Genomic DNA, 23,175 nt, shown 5'->3' on the forward strand with positions numbered 1-23,175 from the left:
TGCCAAATCCAATACAATTATCAAATGCCTCCATACTGCTCCTGTGCTGTCATCCAAGTGTCTGCAAGCCCCGGCATTCATATTTGACTCGAACTGTGTCATTTACACTATATTTTTAGCCTAAATGTCCTCTGATATCCTCCTCATAGCCGCGTTCACGTTCACACGCACCCACCGGAAACACACACACACGCTGCACACAAGCTCTTGCCCAAGGGCACATGCGGGGTGCGCATTAGCATCACTACATGCGCTAGCATCACTACGCCGTTTAAAGTTGAATTTGAGTGTCGGGGCTTGCGGACACTTGGATGAAACCACAGGAGCAGTATGGAGGCATGTTATGTTTTGTTCTGTTGTTTTTTCAGTTTGAAGAAGTGGTTACCATTTACTTCAATTGTATTGGATAAGGCTGCAACGCTGTTTACCCCTGAGATTCCAAAAGTGTTTTGTGGACTCAAACTCTTCACCCACTCCTCCATCGGCATAGTGTTGAGTAGATAATGAGTGAATTAGAATTTTTCGGCAAACTATCCCTTTAAGTATATAGAACAATGTCTGTAACAGTAAGTTATGTATGTCGACTTTTAAATAAAAAAATTCTATTGCTGCCCTTACTGTAAACTCTTAGCTGTTATTATCAGTACTTGTACTTAAGTAGGATGTATTACTGTTTCCTCTACTGCTGCTGAGCTGCTAAACGAACACAAGCCCCAGACCGGCCATAAGTGGCTCTCTACAGCTGCTCTGAGGAAATGTTGGCCTCCACCACATCTAATCAGGCCTCATGGCCACAGTGTAGATCACAGGGGAAGAGCAATAATTTGAGCTGTTTAATGGTTCCCTGTAGCTGACGGATGTAAATTGAATTTATTTATTTTGCGCTCACATTGTGATATGGCTTTCATGTGGAATGGCTGTGCGAGGATCAAACTTCATCTCTAATCTCATTTTGTTGCACAGAGCATTTATTTCTGCTGACCATTGGCCTCGCATTACTGCGAGGAGCTGAAAAAGCCTGCAGAGATTAATGCATCTCGCCGTTCTGTTTCTGCACTTTGCTGCCGTGCAGCTGTGACAGAGTTTGTGGGCAAAAGTCCCCAGGCTATTTTCTGAGGGTGTCATGCTTCATTTCTGGCACATATGCTACGATTGTCTGAAAGGGTCAGTTAGGCATTACTATATATGGCTACTAAACTTAATATATACGGTGCATAGACATAAGAAACATTCCACAAATTCCTCCACCCAAAGGCATATACTCAAGGCTATAACCTGAGTTTCGGGGTTTTCAGTAAATCCAGCTTGAAACACCGAAATGAGATTCACAGACGATTCTTCTCAATGGGGATGGTTTGATTCAGACTCAAGAGATGATGATTCTCAATTCAGTTACTATAATAACAGCACTGAGTCGATGTTCTGTCTCTGCATGCATTCAAGAAGAAATCAACACATACAAAAATTTGCTTTACATAAGACCTACTACACATACACTCCTGTCTAGCTCATAATGCACAAGAGACTATTGTATCTCCTTATATGTACACAGATCTATAGCATAGATAGTATCCAGTCTAGCAAAGTCTGCATTGTGAATTATTTGATAGAAAGGCCAGACCATGAATGTCTTTGAAGGCGATGTCCGTATATTCTGAAAAACAAATCCCCTGGCCAATTAGAGCCCTACAATTAAACATCAGAAGTAGCATATGATACCGTAACTTTCAACTAATGAGCAAACTTAAACACACAATGACAGAGTAGCTAGGAGCAGGAGACAATACCTTATAAGGAGGTGGACATGATAGGGTTGGTATTTCTGGAAAGGTGAACAAGAGCAGGCTAAATGCAACTGATACATCCCAGCCCCTCCCATCGGCCCTCTCGTCAAAGTTGCACATCCAAAACAAATGAAAACTGCCTGACAACGACTTTTTCGCTCGTTAACTTCTGGTTATTATCTCTGCTTCAGCAGTGTATGTCTCTCAGGCTTGTGGGAGCACATGTGCAGTGGGAGCACAGACAGGGTGTACGTCTGCATGCAGGTTAGTTAGAGACAGACAGGTATGTCAGCCAATTCTCCCATTCGTTCTAAATCTGGAATTACTTTAAAGCTGCTTTCAGACATGCATAATAATAAGAACCCTGCATAATCTCCTGAAATTATCCCGAGCACACAAATATCAATGCAAATATCATCATATAGAAAGCAATTATCCGAGTCATATGCAGTGGACATTCTCCAGAGTTTCTCCTGCCAGCTCCCTTGTAAAAACTCCAGATAATGTCATAGTGAGCCCAAGTGAGAAAACAGCAGGAGATTCTCCAGAGGATTCACGGTAAGAGAGTGTGTTGATAACAATTCTAAAATGTGACGGACGCAAAGGTAAAAAAAAATAACTAAATGAATAGAAATATCTCAGGATACAAAACAGCAGCCATACAAGTAGAAGACACTGACAAAGATGTCAACTTGGAAAGACGACGTGATTAGAGAGCTTTCGGTGATAAGGACCAACGCCTTGGTCGATATGTTGTGAGCAAACACAACATATCGACGTTTGGACGTTTTCCAGAGTTCATGTCTGAAAACAGCTTAACAGTGGATGATGGTGCAAGATTTACATGAACTGTGACCAGTGATTTGTTGGTGTAGTTGCACATTTTTTAATAAGTGAATCTTAAACCTCAGTTAACTACGTCTGTTTATATTTTGTAGGTATAATCTGTGAACACAGCCTTATTTTGTTACACTTGCCTAAAGTATTCACACAGCCAGGCGACAGAGAGCAACATGAACTCACATTACTCTGGAGTTGTGCTTATGTCCAGCTGATGAATTCAAGTTCAATATTCACCTGCTTTTTATGGCCTCCACCAACCCTGGAGAAAAAATGTCTGGCTCTTCAGCTGCTAATTGCAACACTGTGTTCGCCAGCTGGTCTCTAACTGCGTGTGTTTGGTGCTGGGCTGTACAGTGGGCAGGAGTGTGTTAGAGCTTGTTGGCTGAAACCAGATGCCTGGAGAGAGTGGTGAGAATACAGGGCAGGGGTCCTATTTGTGTGAAATTAAACTAGTGGCTATGAATTGAGAACTCTTGACTATGTCTTGTGAATTTAGGCTTAAGTGTGACAGGAAGTAGAACCTTTTTGTTAGACTTGCCAGTATTTGATAATTGTGGGATAAAATATATATTTGATGCATATATGTATATATGCATATATGTGCATAGCATATAATACATACTGCCGTAATCATTGACCCCATAAAGCAAATGTTTGGTTCATTCAACATTTAGTCAAACATTTAGTCAAATCTAAACTTAGAATTTGACCTTGTGATCAAAAACACATCCCGGAAGAGGATGAAAACAATGTCTGGACCATAAAAATCACAGTCTGGCTAGTGAGAATCTTTGAAGTAAGTTAGCAGCTCTTTAGTATGAGTATGCCACTTTCTTTTTTAATAACGAACTAGTTTTGACTGCCGAGTAAAATCTTTCCATATTTACAGTAGAATGATTTCGCTGCTCCAATATAAGATATCAAAATAATCTTATTAGTAATGACATAGCAACTAGATGTATTCAAGGAGGAGTTGACATTAGATCAGAGGTGGTTTTAAAAAAAGATGATGCTCCACTTGTGTTCTGTTTTAACTGTATTCCAGACAATTTCTGCTTTGTCCTAATTTCGCTGAGATTTACTGGGAGGGAGTCTTGACAGAGAGAACAGAAGAGAAAAACAAACAGAAAGTTGGAGAAGACCGACAATAGCTGCCCTGAGGAGAATCCACTGGGGCTGCAACCCCTCCTCTCTCTACCCTCAAAAGGCCATCAACTATGATAAATAGCCAGCAGGAAAGAGAGGATGAAGGCACAGAAACACCCACGTGGAGATCATACATAAAGCAGAGGACCACAGATGAGCTGATAGAAAAAAAGAACGAGGGAAGAAACAAATTGCTGGCAGACTGTGGTCCAATCTACTGTATGTTGCAGTGAAAACGCAGCTCTCCTCTATTCGCCTCGCTCCCTGGGAGTCAATGAGCCAAGGAGGGGACTTCTAACATACTGTGCAACCCCCACACCCACCCTCTGCCCCGGCAATCCATTTTATTTATGCTTTATTGCAGCAGCATCTCAGCTCAGCGGGGGCCTGTAGCTGAGGGACATGGACATGTTGTTATAGCAGAATCACCCTGCCGTTTGTTTTTCAATTAGCCAAACGTGGCATGGAACATCGGACCTCCTGCCCCGAGGTAAATCACCCAGTAGCAGCTAGCACTGTCCTCTGAAGGCCAGGTGCTCTATAGGCCAGTGCAAGGACATATGGAGCTTGTAATGACAGGAACGGGAAGACTCTCTTGAGGTGAACCAGCGGTAGCTGATGCCACATCTTTGCTGCAGCGCAACATACACAATCCCCACAAGGGCAGTGACTTTAATTGCTGTATATTGTTTCTCTTTGGGGCCTGCGAGTATAAGAATAGCAACGTCAGTATTTCTGTCAGTCCAGCAAGACTTTTCCACAACAACCAGCCAGATTTCCATTGGAGCTTGAATGTGTACTCCTTTCACTCACTAGTTAATATTAAGAGCTTCTTTCTCCTATTAAGTCTAGATTTTTCCCCTTGAAACTCAACATCCTTTGCCCTTTAAACCAGTAGAAGGCTGTTAATGTGAAATGCAAGTACATGATATGATGACTTAATAGCTTGACAGTGATAGAAAAGAAGGATTAATGGAAATTGTATATCTGTTAAAAAGTCAGAGGGGCAGAGCGGGTGAGGATGATTGTCATGATATGGTCGGTTCGATCAAAACACACATAGCTGTCAAGAAAAGTTGATGCAGAATGTTAAGCTTTCCAAGAGAAATTGTTGTTTTTCTTTTTAAGTGAAAGTCGAGCCAGTGTTTGTAGTTTGCGAGGATGAGCTTGCATTGATGAAAAATGCTAAACTGGATGAGCTACAAGGACAAATGCTTTTGTAGTATGGTGTCCACCAAGAAGCTTTCAGAAGACACATTTTGACAGAGACAATGTTGGGCAGACATGCTTTGTGGTGAAGTTAATAACTAAGAAGCTGAAACCTCATTCAGAAGGAGAATTTGTTAAAGAGTCTTATTGCTGCTGTGGAGCTGCTAGAAGTAAAAAGGTTCCAAAGTGTTTTCCAGTTCATCTCTCTGGTCTGCAATGAAACAACGGACATAACAAATGCAGCCCAATTAGCTATTATTGTATGTGGTATCACTGCAGACTTTAGTATGAGAAATAATTAGTGTCTTTACAAGTTCTATTAGCTAAAACCATTGACTGTATATAAAGATGAGTTCCTCCCACTATCCAGAAACAAAGGCAAAATATCCCGGATAAAAATGCGGCCATCTTGCAAATTGGGAGTCAGTCTGTGCAGTAACAATTGGGGAATAGAGTCATGGCAGCTAGGTCTTGTCAAAACACAAACTCAACCAATCATGAGTCATTCTCAGCTGTCAATCAAGACATTTGACCCCATTTTTATAAAATCGAATTACTAATTAAAATCAAACACTAGGACAGATATCAGACGGATATTAACTACCTGAACTACCTTTTTGTTTGGTCCATCCACTAACATGGCTAAAACCACCTGGGCGTAGCATCATCATCATCATCACTACCATCTGGCATCAGACACCTCACCAAAGAGAAGCAACTCACATTATAGAGGTGAGTGTGATATAGAATTTGGACGTTGAGTTGAGTTGACTTACAAAAGTAAAGCATCATATTCTAGGGTTGGTTGTGGCAGCACAGTGAAGCTGGGGTTTGCACTTTTGCCTCACAGCTAAACGGTTCTGGGTTCACTTTTCTGTGTGGGGTTTGCACCTTTTCCCCGAGTTTATTCTGGGTACTCCAGCTTCCTCCCACATTTCAAAGATAAGTAGCGTTGGTTAATATGAGTCTCGAAATTGTCCGTAGATGTGAATGTGGACGTGTATGGTTTATCTCTGTGTCAGTGCTGTGATGGACTGGTGACCTCTCCGGGTTGGAGCCGACCTCTTGCCCAATGTCAGCTGTGATTAGCTTCAGGCCCCCTCTGGAATTAATGGGTAGGCTGGTTGTATTTTAGCATTTTCCTACATATGTGGAAAAATGCGGGATGTGGTAAATGAAATGAAATGAAATGAAATGAAAGTTTGCATAAACGGCTACTGAAACTACTTTAAACATGCTGATTGAGAGGAAATTGGGTCTTTGAGAGAGAGGGCAGCCAGAAAGAGAGAGAATAGACAATTTTGGACTCTCTTCTTATCAACATTTCAATGACTTCATTACAGTGAGCACCACTTCAACACAGCAGGATAGGGAACACTGCAGCAAATTAAAGAGTCACTTTACACCAGAGGACCAGAGAACACAAAGACTACTGTTTTTCACATCGTTTTTTGTGACCCTTCTGCTTGAATGTGTGATGTCGGGTGTTTGGTGCTGAGCATGTCGTGGGTTTAGAGGTTTTTGCTCAAAAAGAACAGCTGCCTGCTGTGGCACAAAATGAGAACAGTGAGGTGAGTGAAGTTGCTAAAGCCCAATAAAGCTGAGCGAAGATTCAGGTGATCATTTTCTGTTGTTTCATCACTTTCACATTGTTATTTAATAAAATCTTATTACAAAAATATTGATTTTAGCCTGTGTAAATCAATGAAAACACTGAAATATGATATCGTCTTTTATAGCAGTAGCCTATAGCAGTACACTTTTTAAGTAAACACCAAAATCTATTATGGTGAATGAGCTCACCAATTTGTTTCAAAATATGTCTTTATCCAACAATAAAATGTAAAGCTTCATTAGTTTTTGTCTCTCTCCATTGCTTTCCAGTCTCACACAAGATGTGCGACAGTATGTGATTAACTGCAGCTCCATTGGGGCTGTGTTCATTTGCATCATCAGTGTTGGTTTATAACTCGCGAAAATAGAAGGCACAGAGCAATACAAAACTCTGCACCCCTAGTGTGTGGATTATTTAAAGGGACACTCCATTGATTTTAAGTTGAGACATCAGTTTATTCATCATGATTAGTGTTGCAGTCTGTGGAAACAACTCTGGGGGAGCTTTGTCTAAGTCCAAGAAATAATAACCCTGATGATGTCCTCAGGCTGATCTCAGCTGGGGCTTGGAGACTACAAACTGCCTGAGCTGGAGGTGGGTCCAAAAAGGAAATGTTCTAATTGCACTTCCCAGCTACAGTACATCGGTGAATTACTAGCTCTTTTTGGAGTTTAAACCATATGGTTACTCAATTTACTCAGTTTCCATGGTGATAGATCCACTTATTGCAATTGTGTTGCAACAAGGTCCATATACTGCGTAAACACCATCTGTTAAACGAAGACCATGTGATGGCACTGACAGCCCAAGAGAAAGACGACAGTGAGTTGGGTTTGTTTTATTAAGGTGTTTTTCTCCTGTTTACTGCAGAGGTTGTAAAAGTGCTTGGAATTAAATAATATCATCTTGCATGTCAGCAGATGAAGCTCCATGACCAGTGAACAAACTGCATCTACTGGTGGAGACCATGAGATACAGGTGAAAGCTCTGGAAAAAGCTATCAAGAGGACCTTGAGTTGTTAAGTCAAACTGAATGTGTAGAATTTGAGAACCTGGGAAATCGCTATTACAAAGAGGAGATAACAAACATATTGATTTGTGTGATGAAAAATGTTGGAGCTTGACCCCAACTATAGGGGCTAAGAGTATAGTTCTGCCACTGCTGCTGCAGTTTTTACTATTTTTGTCTTTAAGTCCCTTGACTTTGTGGAATTGCAATATTGCAGTACTGGAGCTGCCCATTATTTAACTCCTCTTATTCTCTGGCAATAAGCTAGTTCACACTTATGTTTATCTACATGAATTTAAATTTCATCATAATACAAAGTAATAGTGCAAGTTCAAACATCTCCAGGTATCAGTCCCAGTCATTGAATAAGGGTGTACCATTTCCTGGACTGTGTCCAGACAGCACTGTGTTTTATGGAGCTGTGAAATGTCTTTTCCCTAACAGAGACAAATGACCTATTAGCAGTCTTGAATTTTACATGGACTGATGAAAAATAGATACATCTTTCTCCATGTCTGGATATCAATACAGAAACTGACAGGGGATTCATTTACGCCTCGCTCATCGAAGCTCATAGAGAATAATTGGGCGTGACAGGCTTTTACAGGACAGGACAGTGTGGGAGGGAAATATCCTTAAGTGATGAGATTCAATTTCACACAATGTCGTAACCTCGGCTGTGTCGGATGGGGCAGGGCTTTGAAGTGTTGAATCTGGATGAAGGGATGGTTTACTGTACAGTCTACTCAGGACAGCAAAAAGCTGCACAAATTTGTTTGTATTATGAGACTCATCTAAACCATGTCAAGGTGAGGTGAAACATTAGATCCTAACTTTGATTGATGACTTAAGTTGAAATTTGTCATCATGTTAAGAGAGCAAAGAAATGCATCTTTCTTCTGCGAGAATCAGAATCAGACAGAATCAGGGCTGGAATGGAGGAGAATGATCATGGTAAATTTCATCCAGATAATTAGATTATATGCAAAAATAAAGCACTAATGAACTGTGCTGTAAAATTAACCCTTTGGGCAACACAATTCAAGCTGTGACATTTCTAACTGCCTACAGTGGGGAACAGACAAATACAGAGAGGTCCTTGAAGAACACCTGCTTTAAAGAACATGCAATGGTTCAGCTTTCAGCAGGACAATGACCTGAAGTGTTCACCCAAGACAACACTGCTGTTGCTTTCGGACAAGTCTCTGACTGTCACTGAGTGGCCCAGCCAAAGCTCAGACTTCTACCCATTCTATCAAGCTTTGGAGGATGGAAGAAGAAGACAATCTGCATGAATACAGGTGTTAAAAGTTTGTCGGGGAATGACCAATAAGACTTATAGCTGTAATTGAGGCCAAAGGGGTTTCAACCATGTTCTGAATTATGGTACTGAAAAACATTATGTAAATGAGAGATTTCAGGTTAGGATTTTTTATTATCTTACAAATATTCAGGCAACATGTTTTCAATTTGTTATGTGCTACTGAAGTAGATCAATGGGAAAATATTTATCCATTAACAATTAAATTGTTAAACTCAACTCTGAAGTATTGGTAATCCTTTCCTAAGCCACTGTATTTAGACATGATTCACATTTCCTTTGTCCAGTACTTCTCTCATGAAACAGCAACATAACATGGACATAATGACTGTTAAACCATGACAGTGTTAAATCTCAAGTTCAAATAAGTCAGTTTCTATGAAAATCACACACTTCATCATCATTCATTTACAACTGTAGATGCTAAAAGACAAAACCTATAAATAACAGCAGCTCAATGACTGCTGTCAACTCTTGTTCTTCTGTGTTCTATCAGATAAATTGAGATCAAAAGTTGTTCTATTTCAAAATGACACTCAATGACACTGCTATTTCTTTTTCTGCTATTTTGTCTGGATTATTTCCAGCAGTACTGCTACTCTTATTGTCAGCATACGTGCACTTTGGTCACATAAAACCAAAAGGCCGTCTCTAGAACAAGAGCTTGGTTTGTCTCTTCTGGGCTTCTGTAAACATGGCAGTGCAACATGTTGGGCCCCATGGAAGAACACAGGTATAAACGGTTCATTCTAAGGTAATGGAAATACAATGATTCTTGGTTTCATGTGATTATAGACAGTGAAAACACAATTATGAATGTGTTAAATTACAAGATCCCTGGACCATTGTTTGCTTTGTGCTTTGTGCCCTAATTCTAGTTTTGTTTACCTTTCCTCTGTTCAGACTTTTTGCTTTTGTTTCACTTTGGATTGTTTTTTGCTTTTGACTGAATTTGAATTTGACTGTCTTGATTCTTGCCTGCTTCACTATCCAGTGAACCTATGTGTTGCATTGTGTAATAAATCACAGAGCTGACTTGTTTTGTTTGAGAATGAACTTAACAATGTGTTCTACTCTCTGATGTGAGGATAGCATGCAAGGAAGTGTCCAAAAAGCTGTCGTTTGTCAGAGTGGCTGAAGGACTATATAACACCCCTGATTCAGCCTACACCTCGACTGATAAGCTTCCTGTCCAACCCTAGAAGAAAGTGTGGATTATGAAGAGGTTAATTCCCCAAGTAACCCAGCTCCTAAGACCCTTAGCGTCCAGCGACTGTGAACCTAAGCTGCTTAGCAACCCATAGCATCCACTGCCCAGGTCTTTGATTGACGCCTACCCAGAACCCACGCTGGACCCAACTGACCTAAAATGTATTTCTGAGTCTGTTACTGAGTCAGCCAGCCCAAGGTTGGTCACTGGTCTGTTGCTGAGCTGATTTACATCAACAATGTTCCTGATTTCTGATTCGGCCAGCCCAGCCAGGATCCTTTCTATTCCTAAATCTGGTATACCGACAGAAGTCCTGTCTGTACCCATATGGGTCTGAGCCAACATTCTGCGTGTTCCTTTGTTAGGGGTCTTGGCCAATGTTCTGAGTCAGCTGACCCAGCTAAAGTCCTGTCTGTTCCTAAATCAGGGGACCCGCCAACATCCTGTTGGTTCTTGCATAAGGGGTCATGGCCAACCCCTTTTCCAGAGTCAGCCATCCCAGCTGATGTCTTGCCAGGTCAGGAGGTTTTTCAGGAAGTATTCCTGATCTCCAGTTATTGACCATGTCCAGTCTCGACATGAATGCCTGATGTTCCGGTTTTCAGCCTCTGCCAAGTTCTCAAGTTTGTGTGTTGGCCTGTCATGCTCGCTGTGCCTGGCTAATCTAATCTAGTTTCATTCTCTGCCTACAGTGGACACCTGCCTTCACCAGTTGTCTTCTGCTTTGCCACCAACTACACCTGTGAGGGCAGGAATTGGCTAACCAAATTTTATTTAGAGTAAACACTTGTGTTTTCTACCCTCTGCAACTTAACAATAAAGAGATCACCCCCAATCTATTTTGTATGCTTGACAGACTCAATTGAATGCCTGCCTATTTGTGTGTGCTGTGATTCATGGTAATTGCTCATATTGCAACTATTTAATGCCCCGATAATTAATTAATGGAAAAATCCTGTAGCAATTACTTCTTCATAATGACTAAAAGAATATTAGATACATGCCCTTTAAATTAATTTGTCAGCATGTCAGTGGTTCATAATTATCTAAGGAAAAGAATGAACTAGCCCTTCTTGTGCTCAACATTTAGCTCAATATCCTTGCACTACTACAGTAATGCAATAGTCAGATGGAGGATTACAATACAATTACAATACAAAGTGTTTTCAATCAAGCAGTTAGATGAAGCATGCAGCTCTTAAATTCAATTTCAATCATCTAATTCAAACGTATTGTTTTCTAATTAGGGTTCACTGAGGATTTTGACACTAATAATTTTAAATTTAATGGTAAATGGTCTGTATTTATAAAGCTTTTCTGGTCTCGATGACCACTCAAAGCACTCTACAGTGCAGATTTGCCATTCACCCATTCACACACACATTCATACAGTGGGTCTATGGGCAGCACTTTTCTTTTATGAGGGGCCATTCAGGGTTCAGCATCAAGGATACTTCGGTATGCAGATGGGGAAGACTGGGATCAAGCCTCCGGCCTTCTGTTTGGAGGACGACCCCTCTACCCCTCAGCCACAGCCGCCCCCACTGTTACTGCCACTTGGTGCCAATGCTTACTATCAATATACAACTTTATTTCTGTCAAGGACCCTTTGGTCATTCAAAGTACACTAGGGTCTTTTGTATTAATCTATGGGGTCGGATTTGTGTTATAGACCCTTGAATAAAGTCGCAGATAGCTGCAGCTGTCAAAATCAGTCTTGATTAAATATGAACAAATATATTAAACCATGCACACAATTCACTCAAATACAATTTCATTCTGCAAAACTGTACTGTCTCAAGAATTTATTTCACTCTTTGTCCAGGTGCCTGTTGAATTTAGGATATGCAAGTCAAACTAATTGAAGTAACTTTTGTTGAACACCGAAGCCATGTGTTGCAATTACAGAACAACAACAACAACAAAGTAAACAGAAGTCTCCTTAAATTCTCAAGACTATTGAGTGAAGTACTTTAATGACATCATCATCATCAATGGACTATACTTAGCGGTATAGAAGAGTTTCAAGGATGTTCATGCAGAAGGGGGTTAGAAAACTCCTGGAGGATATGGACATTTGCATATGTATGATGGACACTTGTATATTTAACAATTAACCAGAAAGTAGTTTACCACACACCACATTTGATATTCATCTTTCAGCTCTATAGCTAGCTAACATATATATATTCCAATGGGACAACAACCGTGATGATACTACTACAGGTAGTTAAGTTAACTGTGTGTCTTCCAAACCATCAACGGAAAGCATAGGTTAAACAACTCCATCATGATATATTTTGCTAACCTATGCCTACATTAGGAGCGGAAAGATATGGCATATACCTGACCCAGTTCAGCAAAACCCCTGCGTGTATTCATCGATGATTATTTTTTCCTTGAGAAGTCAACTTTTAATTTGTGAGAAAATGATTGTGTTAATCTTACTTTGAATGTTGTATATTTTCAATTGAATGTAACTGGCTGATCACTCAATTGTCATAACTCCTTACCTGAATTAGTGCCCCTACTGACAGATATGCCACAGATTGGCTGCTAAAACAAACGTTTAAAAATAACAACTGGTAAAGCATTGCTCAGGTATTGGCACAAAAACAACCTGGATGGGTTTTTGGAAAAGATCACAAATAAATACTGAAGGGTAGAGGACCTTCATTGTCATAGTTACAATAATAAACACACGATTGATTAAACGACTGTGGTCATGGTTGAAAGAACCACTGACTGTCTGTTTGTCGATTCCCCCATCCACCCTGATGTTCTCCCTACAGGGACTTTGAGGCTTTATAGCGATGTCACCTGACCCTCTTTTGCCCCATCATAATTACTACAGTCACTACATGGCATAATGGGACACAATAGGTCACTTAACAGTGAAGCATGACTCTGGGTTGTAATGAGCTGCATACATACACAACCTATGGGATTATATTTTATGGGAAAACAATCTTTCTTTGCCTAGTAAAAGTGTTTTTGGCCACAGAAAATAGAAAATTGACTTCTCTGGGTCATGCATTGTAAATCACCTCACACACCTAAATGAAGCTATACTATGAGATTCCTTGTGCCTGCCTTCATATACGGTGCAGAGTGTCTTCCTGACAAGTAAGAACATTGGCCGGGGATGTGGTTCGAATTTCCAGGAGGCTGTTTTATACATGTCAGAAATTATATATTGAACATTCAGCAATGAATACAATTGAATGTCTATGGTGCCTGTCTCTCATTCTCCTCCACTGCTGCCTGGACTGCACTTTCCTTTCTCTGCCTGGGAACAATAAGTGGCAACAGCAACTCAATGTGATGAATCCTATCTCACCCAACACATGCACTCCTTCACTGCTCAAGCTGTACACATTGAATGTATTGATCAGTAACCTTTGTTTCAGTATTTCAGACAGAAAAGCCAGGCTGGGAAGGAAAGCTTCTGGAGGGGTTTGAATTGTGAAGCACAGAATGGAGTATTTCTGTGGTGCAAATCTGTGGACAGTTTTAGCCCAAAGTGTGGGAGCTGTAACTTGCAGATGAACCAATGCGTCAGTGCAAATTCAAATATTGAAGGAGGCTGAGAGGAGCACAGGAGGGATGAGCAAGCAACCATGCAAACAATTATTACTGGTTTAAAGGTCCTACTAACTGCTAAGTTTTCTCTGCTGCTGGACGTGATGATGATGGTCGCTTGCCAAGAGCGTTTCAAAGACACAAGTTTATAAAATACCCTCTGAGCAGTGCTGCTTCTCCAGGACAGACTGGATGCTACAGTCAGGGCATGTTAATGCCCTAACATCTTCTACTACTGCAGAATATTACAATATTTAGAACTTGGAAGGGGTCCTGTTAAGAGCATATTCCATTCTAATGTTCTAATTTTGGCCTTACTCCAAATTATGCATTTTCTGATTAGGGCATGGTGATATTATTAGGGTGTCAGGAGCATTATTTGGTCACCGCATTTTGAATATCTCAATTGGGGTTTTTATGGCAGTCTGCAACACCTCTTTTTACAATTGTGCATATTACAACAAACAACCAGAGAACAGTTTGCAAAGAAGAAGCAGAGATGCATGTCCAAAATAAATGCACACATTTCTGGACATAATGAAATCAGAGATTTTTATACAATTTGGAAGATTTGAAAATTAATGGGTGAAGCTGTAGAGCATATGTCATAAAGGTGCTTTACATTACTTATAATATGAATGCTGTATGGAAATGGTAATCAGCGGGCTGTTCTTTTTTCTAAACACTTAGTGGGCGGAAATTGAAATATTTTGTCAGTCAGGCCGGGGATAACTGGTTAGCATGCTAACTTCAGAAGAAGTGATAGAAGCAAAACAGCTAAAGTTGCTGCTGCTTTCCACCACTGGAGCCAACTCCAACTCTTGAAAACTAATGGAATTGAAGTTATGTCCCATCTTTAACGCTTCAAGCCTTAAAACAAAGCCAAACAATTCCTTATAATTATACATTATATATTTAAGTCTGTGGTGTACGTATCTATCAAATCTGCAAGGCTGCAGATAGTTATAGATGGGCCACATGTGGTGTGTGTATGTGTGTGTTTGTGTGTGATATACGGGCTAAGGCTTTCTTGCTGATCCAGCTTCTAGCAGGACCATACGAGAACAAACTGTCTCAGAGGACAGAAGTTAATAAACCAATTCTATCAGTATTTGAGGGGGGGTGGGGACTGAAGGATTGAACTGTTTGGTCTTTTCCATTGATAGCAGCTGTGACTGGAGTCTTCAATCAATCTTGAACTATGATCTTTACCAAATCATAAATCTGGCCCTCATACAACATGATTATTTAAATGTTATCTCTGACTGGTCCAGGACACACCTCTTTATTTCTCTTCTCAGATCCGTGATATATTTAGCAATCTTCCTATTTCCTAGGGGTATGTGTTTTATGATCTCTCAGGTCGTTCCTCAGGGAGAGATAGTGTCGAAAGCAGCTTTTTATTATCAGCTTGTCAAGTGATTGTTGCTGTGACCTACTTTTAGTTCTTTAATGTCTGTGTTGGATATCTGTTTTAGTGCATATTGTCCAGTTCATTTTCAACTATTTATCTCAGAGATTGCCAGGTTTTAACACAATCGGCTGATGCCGAGGGACCAAAACATTCCATTTAGAGAAAAAACTAAACTAATCCAGCATCATGTTAAAAAAAATATGTAGCTCTTTTTTTCCTAGACCATTGCATCCTAAAGTAACACCATGCTTTGTACTTGAAATCCAATGGAACAAAAGCATTCATTGAATTAAAATATATCGCATTATTTAAATGTAATGTTCATTCATCGTGTCAGATATTTGTCAAATTCAAATTTTTTTTTAAACAGCATTTTGGTGGAATCTGTTGTGTAGTTCAGACTTACATTGGTATCTGAGCAGGACGGATCCGGCCTGGGACCTCTGGCTGTGGAAGCGAATGGAGATTTGATTGCTGTGGCTCCGTACCACCAACCCCCTCATCAGAATGGACTCGTTGGCCAGCATGGTGTTCTCCCCATAGCCCACATCTTCCAGCACCACCTTGTCGCCCTCAGACAGATTCACATTCATCACCTGACAGAACACAAAGCAGGGATTGATTCTTTATATATGATACACACAAATGACACACAACAACAAAATAATGATCAAGATTCTGGGATTTAGAGTCACTCAGTACTAGAAGCAGCTGAGGATGTTCGATCTCCCAAAGGATCTTATTCTACGCTGGGTAGCAATCTTTTCTTTGTACATAAAATAATAGTCTGGTTTGAAAAAGCTACAAGTTTATTGAGTCAGTCATCAGGATCTTAGCAGACTCTTTTTACTTTTGATGTTCAAGAAAACTGTAAGTTATATGTTGTTAGTTCCACATCCCGGAGGAGGACTTTAAGATGTGGCTAAAACTAAAGGGAAAAGAACAAAACATTGTTGGTTCTTCGCATTGTGTAAATTCATTGAGAGCTAGTAAGAACTAGTCTAATTCCTTGTATGACATACTTGAGTAATGAAATCAATATTTTGATTCTGATTCTGATTCACTAAGGGACTGTGCAGGTATGAACAGAAATACCCCAAATTACCATATCAGAAAGTCATGCTGTTTACAAACCACATAAACTGAGTAGAGAGCTGGCCAAAAAGTGAGCCGGTCCCCGCCTGCCACCATGCATATGTAAATTTGATGTAAATTCCACTATTTACATAATGTGTATTTGTAGTCATGGCCATTCACATCAAAATTGAACCCAGCTCACTCAGACTGTGCAACAGCAGTTCCCCACATTATTCTGGATACCTTCAATAGTGGCATAAAGGCTGTGCACAGAGTTTATCCATTCAGAGTGCCAGCCATTATTGCTGCCACGCCATGCACTGCCATCAACCGGTGCGGCTGCACAGGGAGAGTTTTTCTAATTTCAGATCAGATAATGAAATGCTCCTCTTGTGAAAAGGGCTTCAGGGCACAGGAGTGTCAGCCCTCACGGATTCATTTCACATCTGAAGCTATTTGCACTTATACAGTTTGGGATGAAGGAGATATTACTTGCACAGTTCAAGGGCTTGTTTCCGCTATGTGGGGATAAAAAACACTCAGGTAAAGTGAAGAGTGTTGACCCTGAGTGACACTCCGTATAGCTGACCATGACCTTTGTGATGGTCAAGTGATTCAAGGGTAGTCCAGTAAATGACAAACTGTTTTATCACGAACATCTCAGCACGTTAAGTAGGAACCAGTGTTTAAAGTCCGCTTGAATCACAAGTGACAAATATGGAAAAAGCCAAAGGACAAACTGGAGCTTAGTGATTACACAGCAAAAAGGCCTGATAATTGTGAGCTTGTCTCCTTCACTGACAGCGCGTCTGCTGACGAATGTTGCTTTTATCTGCTTCTATCACAGCAGGTGCATCTTTATTCAGGCGTTAAAAGGTACAAGGCTTCTTGTCTTCACATGGTCCTCTATAGATCATATCATGTGCATCCTATCTCACCAAGCAGGGAGATTAATCCACAGCCCTCTGCTGAATGACACTTAACTGTGTGCTTTCATGTGAATCTCCAAATCCGACTTTAGAGTGTTTCTAGGGGTGAACATTGGGAATATATACGCATTCAAAATAGAAGAAAACCCAGTATGGCCTAATTTAGAATATTACTGACTTATTATCTATCACTATCTGTGTTGAATATAATAAATAGCAGTAGTATTAAAAGTCAAAGCTGTTATTCTGTTCCTCAAAACTATATGTTTCGAAGTTTTTTCCCATGAAACAAAATCTATTTTTGGCCTTAAAATGACTTGAATGTAACTCTACACCTTTGCCTCATAAAGTATTCATAGTCTTATGAATATGCAAATTGACCCAATCTTTATCCCCACCCACCTTCAGCTGCTCGTCTGCAGCTCTGACTCAAACCTCTGCTTGTTTTTTGTGTTGCTACTGTACGCTACACAATTGTGGCAATGGCGTAATTTAGGCAACATGTTAAAAGTGGACTTTCTTTGTCTTCACTGACTGTGAAGACAAAGAAAAGAAATGTGCAGAGTCGCCTATAATGTCAATGTATAAGAATGTATAGATCACTCTCTACAACATTCTGTCTGGTCGGCTTGACTATGTTATCAAAGAGCTAATGATGTGAAGCTAACATTAGATCAACCTGGATCCCAATCACCAGCTCTGACTGAGCTATCTTGGTTTACAGAGCTTGTAAAATTATGATAAATAGCTACACCTTGCCTTTCTGTCAGAACTATGCAATAGGAAATAATATGGAGAGCCCCACCCCGCAGGTTGACATGACTGGTTCCTCGGATATGTGATGTATGACTGTAGTTCCAAGGTGGAAACACTCAAGTCATGTGATTGACTGATTGTTTGGGGAGGCTGTGGCTGAGGGCGTTGAGTGGTCGTCTTCTAACCAGAATGTTATATATAGCGGTTCGATCACTCCATACTGCAGGCCAAAAGTGTCTAGGGCAAGATATTGAAACTTAAAATTGCCCCTTCTCATAGAGAAAGTGCTGCATATAGATGCACTGTATGAATGAATGGGTGAATGGTAAAAACTGCACTGTAAAGCGATCTGAGTGGTCAACAAGGCTCGAAAAGCGCTATATAAATACAGAGCTTTTATTTTACCCATCTTTCTTGTAAGGTACAAAAAAACACCCTATGAACATCATGACAAGAAATATGTTTTGTAGAACGTACTGATATTGAGTAAAACAGTTCATTTCTTTCGCAGTGTTTCTGGACTCAGGGACAACTAAGACAACTTAGATGTTCACTTGGCCAAGAACGATTTAAACTCAATCTAGTGCCCGGTGTGCGAATGATACAGCTCACAGTCAATCGTCTATGTGTAAGAATAATAACGAGTATATTCGCACATTGTTGGATTGGAAAAGATTAAATGTGTAAAATGGACCATGTGAAATCTACCAGTGTTATTTTTTAACATGAAATCTTTCTCTTCATAAAACCTGAACTTTTAACTGAAAATGCAGTTGACATTGTTGTAACATTGATCCTCGAATCCTCTCATGCTGTGAAATGAAAATCCAGTTACTGCTATAAAAAAGATTTGGCACAGAATAAAACTTAACAGATCGAGATGTCACATTTTAACAGAGTAGAATGACATTTAGCTTCAGAGTCTGGTGCAAAAGTAGTGTTTTGCCTATTTATAATATTAATTAATATTAATCCTATAAAAAAATCAATTGAATTCGCTAAGCTAATTTGAGACATAACCAAGGTTACATGGTCTAAATTTCCAAGTTAAATTTTTTAAACAACAGCTCCAATGTCTTTGTCATTGACACACAGCAAACCACTGCAGACATTTATCACAGCTTAGGTGAACACCAAATTGTCATCATCAGGGTGAGGAATGACCTCTCCTCTGCTCTTGTGTTTAAATTAATGACTTTCTGTCATGTTAGAGGGGTGGTTCAACATCTTCCAATGGCTCTGCACCTTATTTGCTTTCAGTCTAAGCGAGATACCAATGTCATTGCTGTGTGTTAAGTTCAGAGCTGAATCTGGTTAGCTTCACTTGGCAAAACAACTGGAGGCAGAGAGAAACGGATAGCCTATCAAACTGAAGCAGTTCATGTGATCCACATACAAGCAGAACATGTACAAATTATAGATTGTGGTTACATGCCTGAACTTGAACAGCCATTTGCAGTGACTGTGCACAGCTTCCTTTAGTCTTCGTGTAAGTGAGGTTCTCTATGTTTGTTACCATCAAGCCTTTGTTGCCTTTGCAACCGGCACTGCACACAGATGCAACCCTAACCCTAACCCTAATCCTGACCTGCAACACACATCTTCTAAAATCAGAAACTTTGACTCGAATAAAAAAAAAAAACATGACCAAAGTTCCACACACTTTTAATAAATAAGGAATGATGGTCAGAAAATAAAACTGACAAGTAGACATTGAGTTTAGATTATTTTGTAAAACGTATTCACGTCTCATTCGACTAATTGTCAGTCATGACATACGAGGACAGTCAGCAACTATGTTACAAGGTTTTTCTCATGGTTTAAAGTCTGAACTGAAGGAGGAATTGATGTTACTTAACACTGGATACATAATACACAGTAAGCTCAGCACATTATTCAATTATAGTGCACTTACACTGAAACTTTACTTGCAGCCCACGTATAGCAGGAGCCTATCCAGCCTGAACGCAACATGAATGACTCACACTGTACCGTACTGCCTTGTGTATAACAAGTCATAATGTGGCGTTAATGAACTCATGGACACAGCATCAGGATAATAGTGAAAAGCGGAACAAAGGGCATCGCCGAGTAATCACATTATGCCTCCAGCTCAGGCATAATAAAACACTTGAGGGAACATTGGGAGACGTAATCCAATTTGCCCTGGCACCAGCCCAGCTTCTGTATAACTGTACCTCACAAACATAATCATGAGGGTTGTTCCCCCTGCCTGGAAGAAGAGTTACTACTCTGACAACATAATGGATCCCAATACATTTTGATATCTGAATCACTTCATTCATCATTTATGGGGAGAAATTAGACTCAAAATGGTCACAAGTGTCTGTTAAATGACCAACAAATAATATTAAGATTCACAAATCTGAATAAATTTAATATTTTTGTACTTGACTCCTCAAGTGAACATATTTCTTAAGTGGCATGCGTCTGTAGGAAGTCAAAAACTTTTGATTTATCACAGGGTTTTAGGTTTCAAAAGTCCTTTGTGATTTTATCAGTTGGTATTTAGTAGTCTAGAATAAGCCAAGGTTATGGGGCTGTGCAGCAGTGCAGAACCCTGCTTTGATTGAAGCCTAGTGGTGGGTGTGTGGGGGTTTATTTTTGTATTATTTATTTGTATTACATTTTAATATTCTGCTGTATGCTGTTTGGTTGTAGGGGCCCAAGTAGGGTATGTTAACAGGTCTAGTTTCTAGAAGTCTAAATCATGGGGACATGGGTTCTATCTATCTATCTCTCCATCCATCCATCCATCCATCTCTATCTAAAGTGGAAACATTAAGATAGAGATAGAGCTCATGGAAGGACATATGAGAACAGAGATGAGAGGAAGCAAGGGGACTGAAGTAAGGATAAAAGAGAGAAAGATGGGACAACAGATAAACTCCAAACACAGGAGGAGACCCAGCTTGGCCTAATATTCCAAGATTCAAGAGTTGCAGCTGTATCATAATTCAAATGGCCAATTCATGCACCACTTCCTGGTGAAAACCAACAGCCATTTAAGTCGTATATATTTGGAATGCAATCGGTTTACTATGAACTGAAATATAGTCTCCTTTAAACCATCACATAACTAAATATACTCTATATCTATATACTGAATAAATGAACCCCCGTGCTATGGTGTGAAGAGAATCATCTCTGACATCAATTTACTTTATAAAAGCAACAAATGACAGCTGAATAATTCATCTGACACTCCCTCATTAAGAAGCCGACAACTTTGGGGGGCTGTGTGGAGGATGAGAGCAAAACAGGGACAGATAGAACCCTTGACTAATGGATCAAAGTTTGTGTGTTAGTGTGTGTGTGTGTGTGTGTGTGTGTGTGTGTGTGTGTGTGTGTGTGTGTGTGTGTTTATGTACTTATATCTTAGTGAGAACCATTTTAAGCATGAACCCTACAGACTGAGGACATTTATTGGCCGGTCCTCACTTCTTCAAAGGGCTGTTTGAGGGTTAAGACTTGGTTTTAGGGTTAGGGTTAGAATTAGGTTTAGGTAAGGGTTAGGCATTTAGTTTGTATTCGGGGGGTTAGGGTAAGCTAGGGAATGCATTATGCCAAAGAAAGTCCTCACCAAGATAGAAGTACAAACGTGTGAGTGTGTGTGAAAGAGATGGGTGGAAGCAAACACAAGCAACTCAAGGAAAGAGATGGGAGGAAAGGAGGGGGAGAAGCAACGTAACGCAAAATCATGTAGACTGTATGTGTATATTATATATTCCCCCTGTTCTCTACAGAGACACTTTGTTGATCTTGTTCTTTTGTGCCGACATAGAGCCGGGGCCCAGCAGGGAACAAGGGGACTATTTACCTCTAATTGCCCGCCTCCTTCAAAACATCACACCTTCTCCCTTCATCCCCCCAAAAAATGCTGAACCTTCCATATAAATGTGTCAAACTGTGTTTTATATATTCACTTAATATCACTACCCCTATCATTACATGGGATCAGAGTCTGCTTCATGTGTGTTCCTTATAGGAGCTGAATGTGTATGTGTGTGTGTGTGTGTCTGCTAATTAACAAGAGTAATTAAGAGGGAGGTGAGTAAGTGATGTCGTTGCCGAGGGAGCATCTGTTCCAGCAGGAGAAGTGGGTCATGGTGGAGAGACAACCGCAAAGGCCACTAATGATCCTCGCTGACTACCTAAACTGTCTCACTGAAGTCAGGACTACAGCTGTTAACAGGCTGAATTTCACTTTGCAGGAACTCTGAAATCAGACCGCCCTCCAATTACGCCACTAAATGAATAAAGACGTTAATGATCTCGTCAGCAATCATATTTGCTTAAAAGATAGGTCTGGAGATTTTTTGTGAATACTATATTTAGTAGCAAACAGGAAGGGTTCAGGTGGACAGCAGCTTCTTACCTAGAGCCTTCTCTCTGTGAGGCAACATCCAATCATTCATGTGAGTGTGAATGGTTGTCTGTGTCTATGTGTCTGCTCTGTGATTGACTGGTAACCTGTTCAGGATGTACACTGCCTCTCGCACAGAGCCAGCTTGTATTGGCTCCAGCCCACGCACTACCCACAAGCACGAGCATCTATGGTACAGACTATGGATCTAATTAGATAGATATTAAATCCCATGACATGTACTTTCACTACCATGGACACACAAACACACTCTAGTTCATTTTGACCCAATCTGACAAACACCCTCCCGTTGCCAAAAATATACAAAGTCTGTTTTGATTCTGAGGCTGAAAATAGAAGATGAAAAATGCTCTATTTCCCTCTACTCCAGTGAGCAACTGTTTCAGAAAATAAATGTTTTAGCTACACTAAGTTATTGCTGTTGGTACACAGCAAATGCTTGTATTAACAGCTCTTTTCTTCACGATCCATTAGAAACATTGCAAATTTAGAAGCTTTTACTCGCCATGAGCTTTCTCCAGCGATAGACATCAACACCAAGGCCAGTTCTTGTTTTGCTTCTACTTCTATCGCAGCCTCGCTTCTTCTGGATTTAGCATGCTGACCTGCTAGCCCCAACCCAGCTGGGCTGTCTCATCCTTTCTTACAGCGAGCCAATGTATCATCCTGTCTGCCCTGCAGAGGTAGTGCTGCTCAGAGGATGGATTATAAATTCTGTAAAAACGCAAACAACTGCTGAAGCTCTTGGCCAATGACCATCACCACCACTCAAAACTACTTTCACTGATGGAGAGAAAACTTACATGCTTAAATCTCGGAGGTGAGAGCCACAGCCATAGTCAGAAGGTAAGTTTTGATAGATTTACGATCAT

At 40.3% G+C, this 23,175-nt stretch overlaps 1 protein-coding gene across 2 annotated transcripts in view; it reads right to left on the reverse strand.

The window, feature by feature from the left end:
- sez6b (seizure related 6 homolog b) overlaps positions 1–23,175 on the reverse strand; it is a 182,923-nt gene that overhangs the window by 49,156 nt on the left and 110,592 nt on the right. For both annotated transcript variants that reach the window (XM_034604273.1, XM_034604274.1), the window contains one exon: positions 15,540–15,729. In XM_034604273.1, the coding sequence (XP_034460164.1) occupies positions 15,540–15,729 (190 nt within the window). The remainder of the gene's footprint in view (positions 1–15,539; positions 15,730–23,175) is intronic.

Source organism: Hippoglossus hippoglossus, chromosome 13 (genome assembly GCF_009819705.1).
Source record: "Hippoglossus hippoglossus isolate fHipHip1 chromosome 13, fHipHip1.pri, whole genome shotgun sequence".
Taxonomy (NCBI): domain Eukaryota; kingdom Metazoa; phylum Chordata; class Actinopteri; order Pleuronectiformes; family Pleuronectidae; genus Hippoglossus; species Hippoglossus hippoglossus.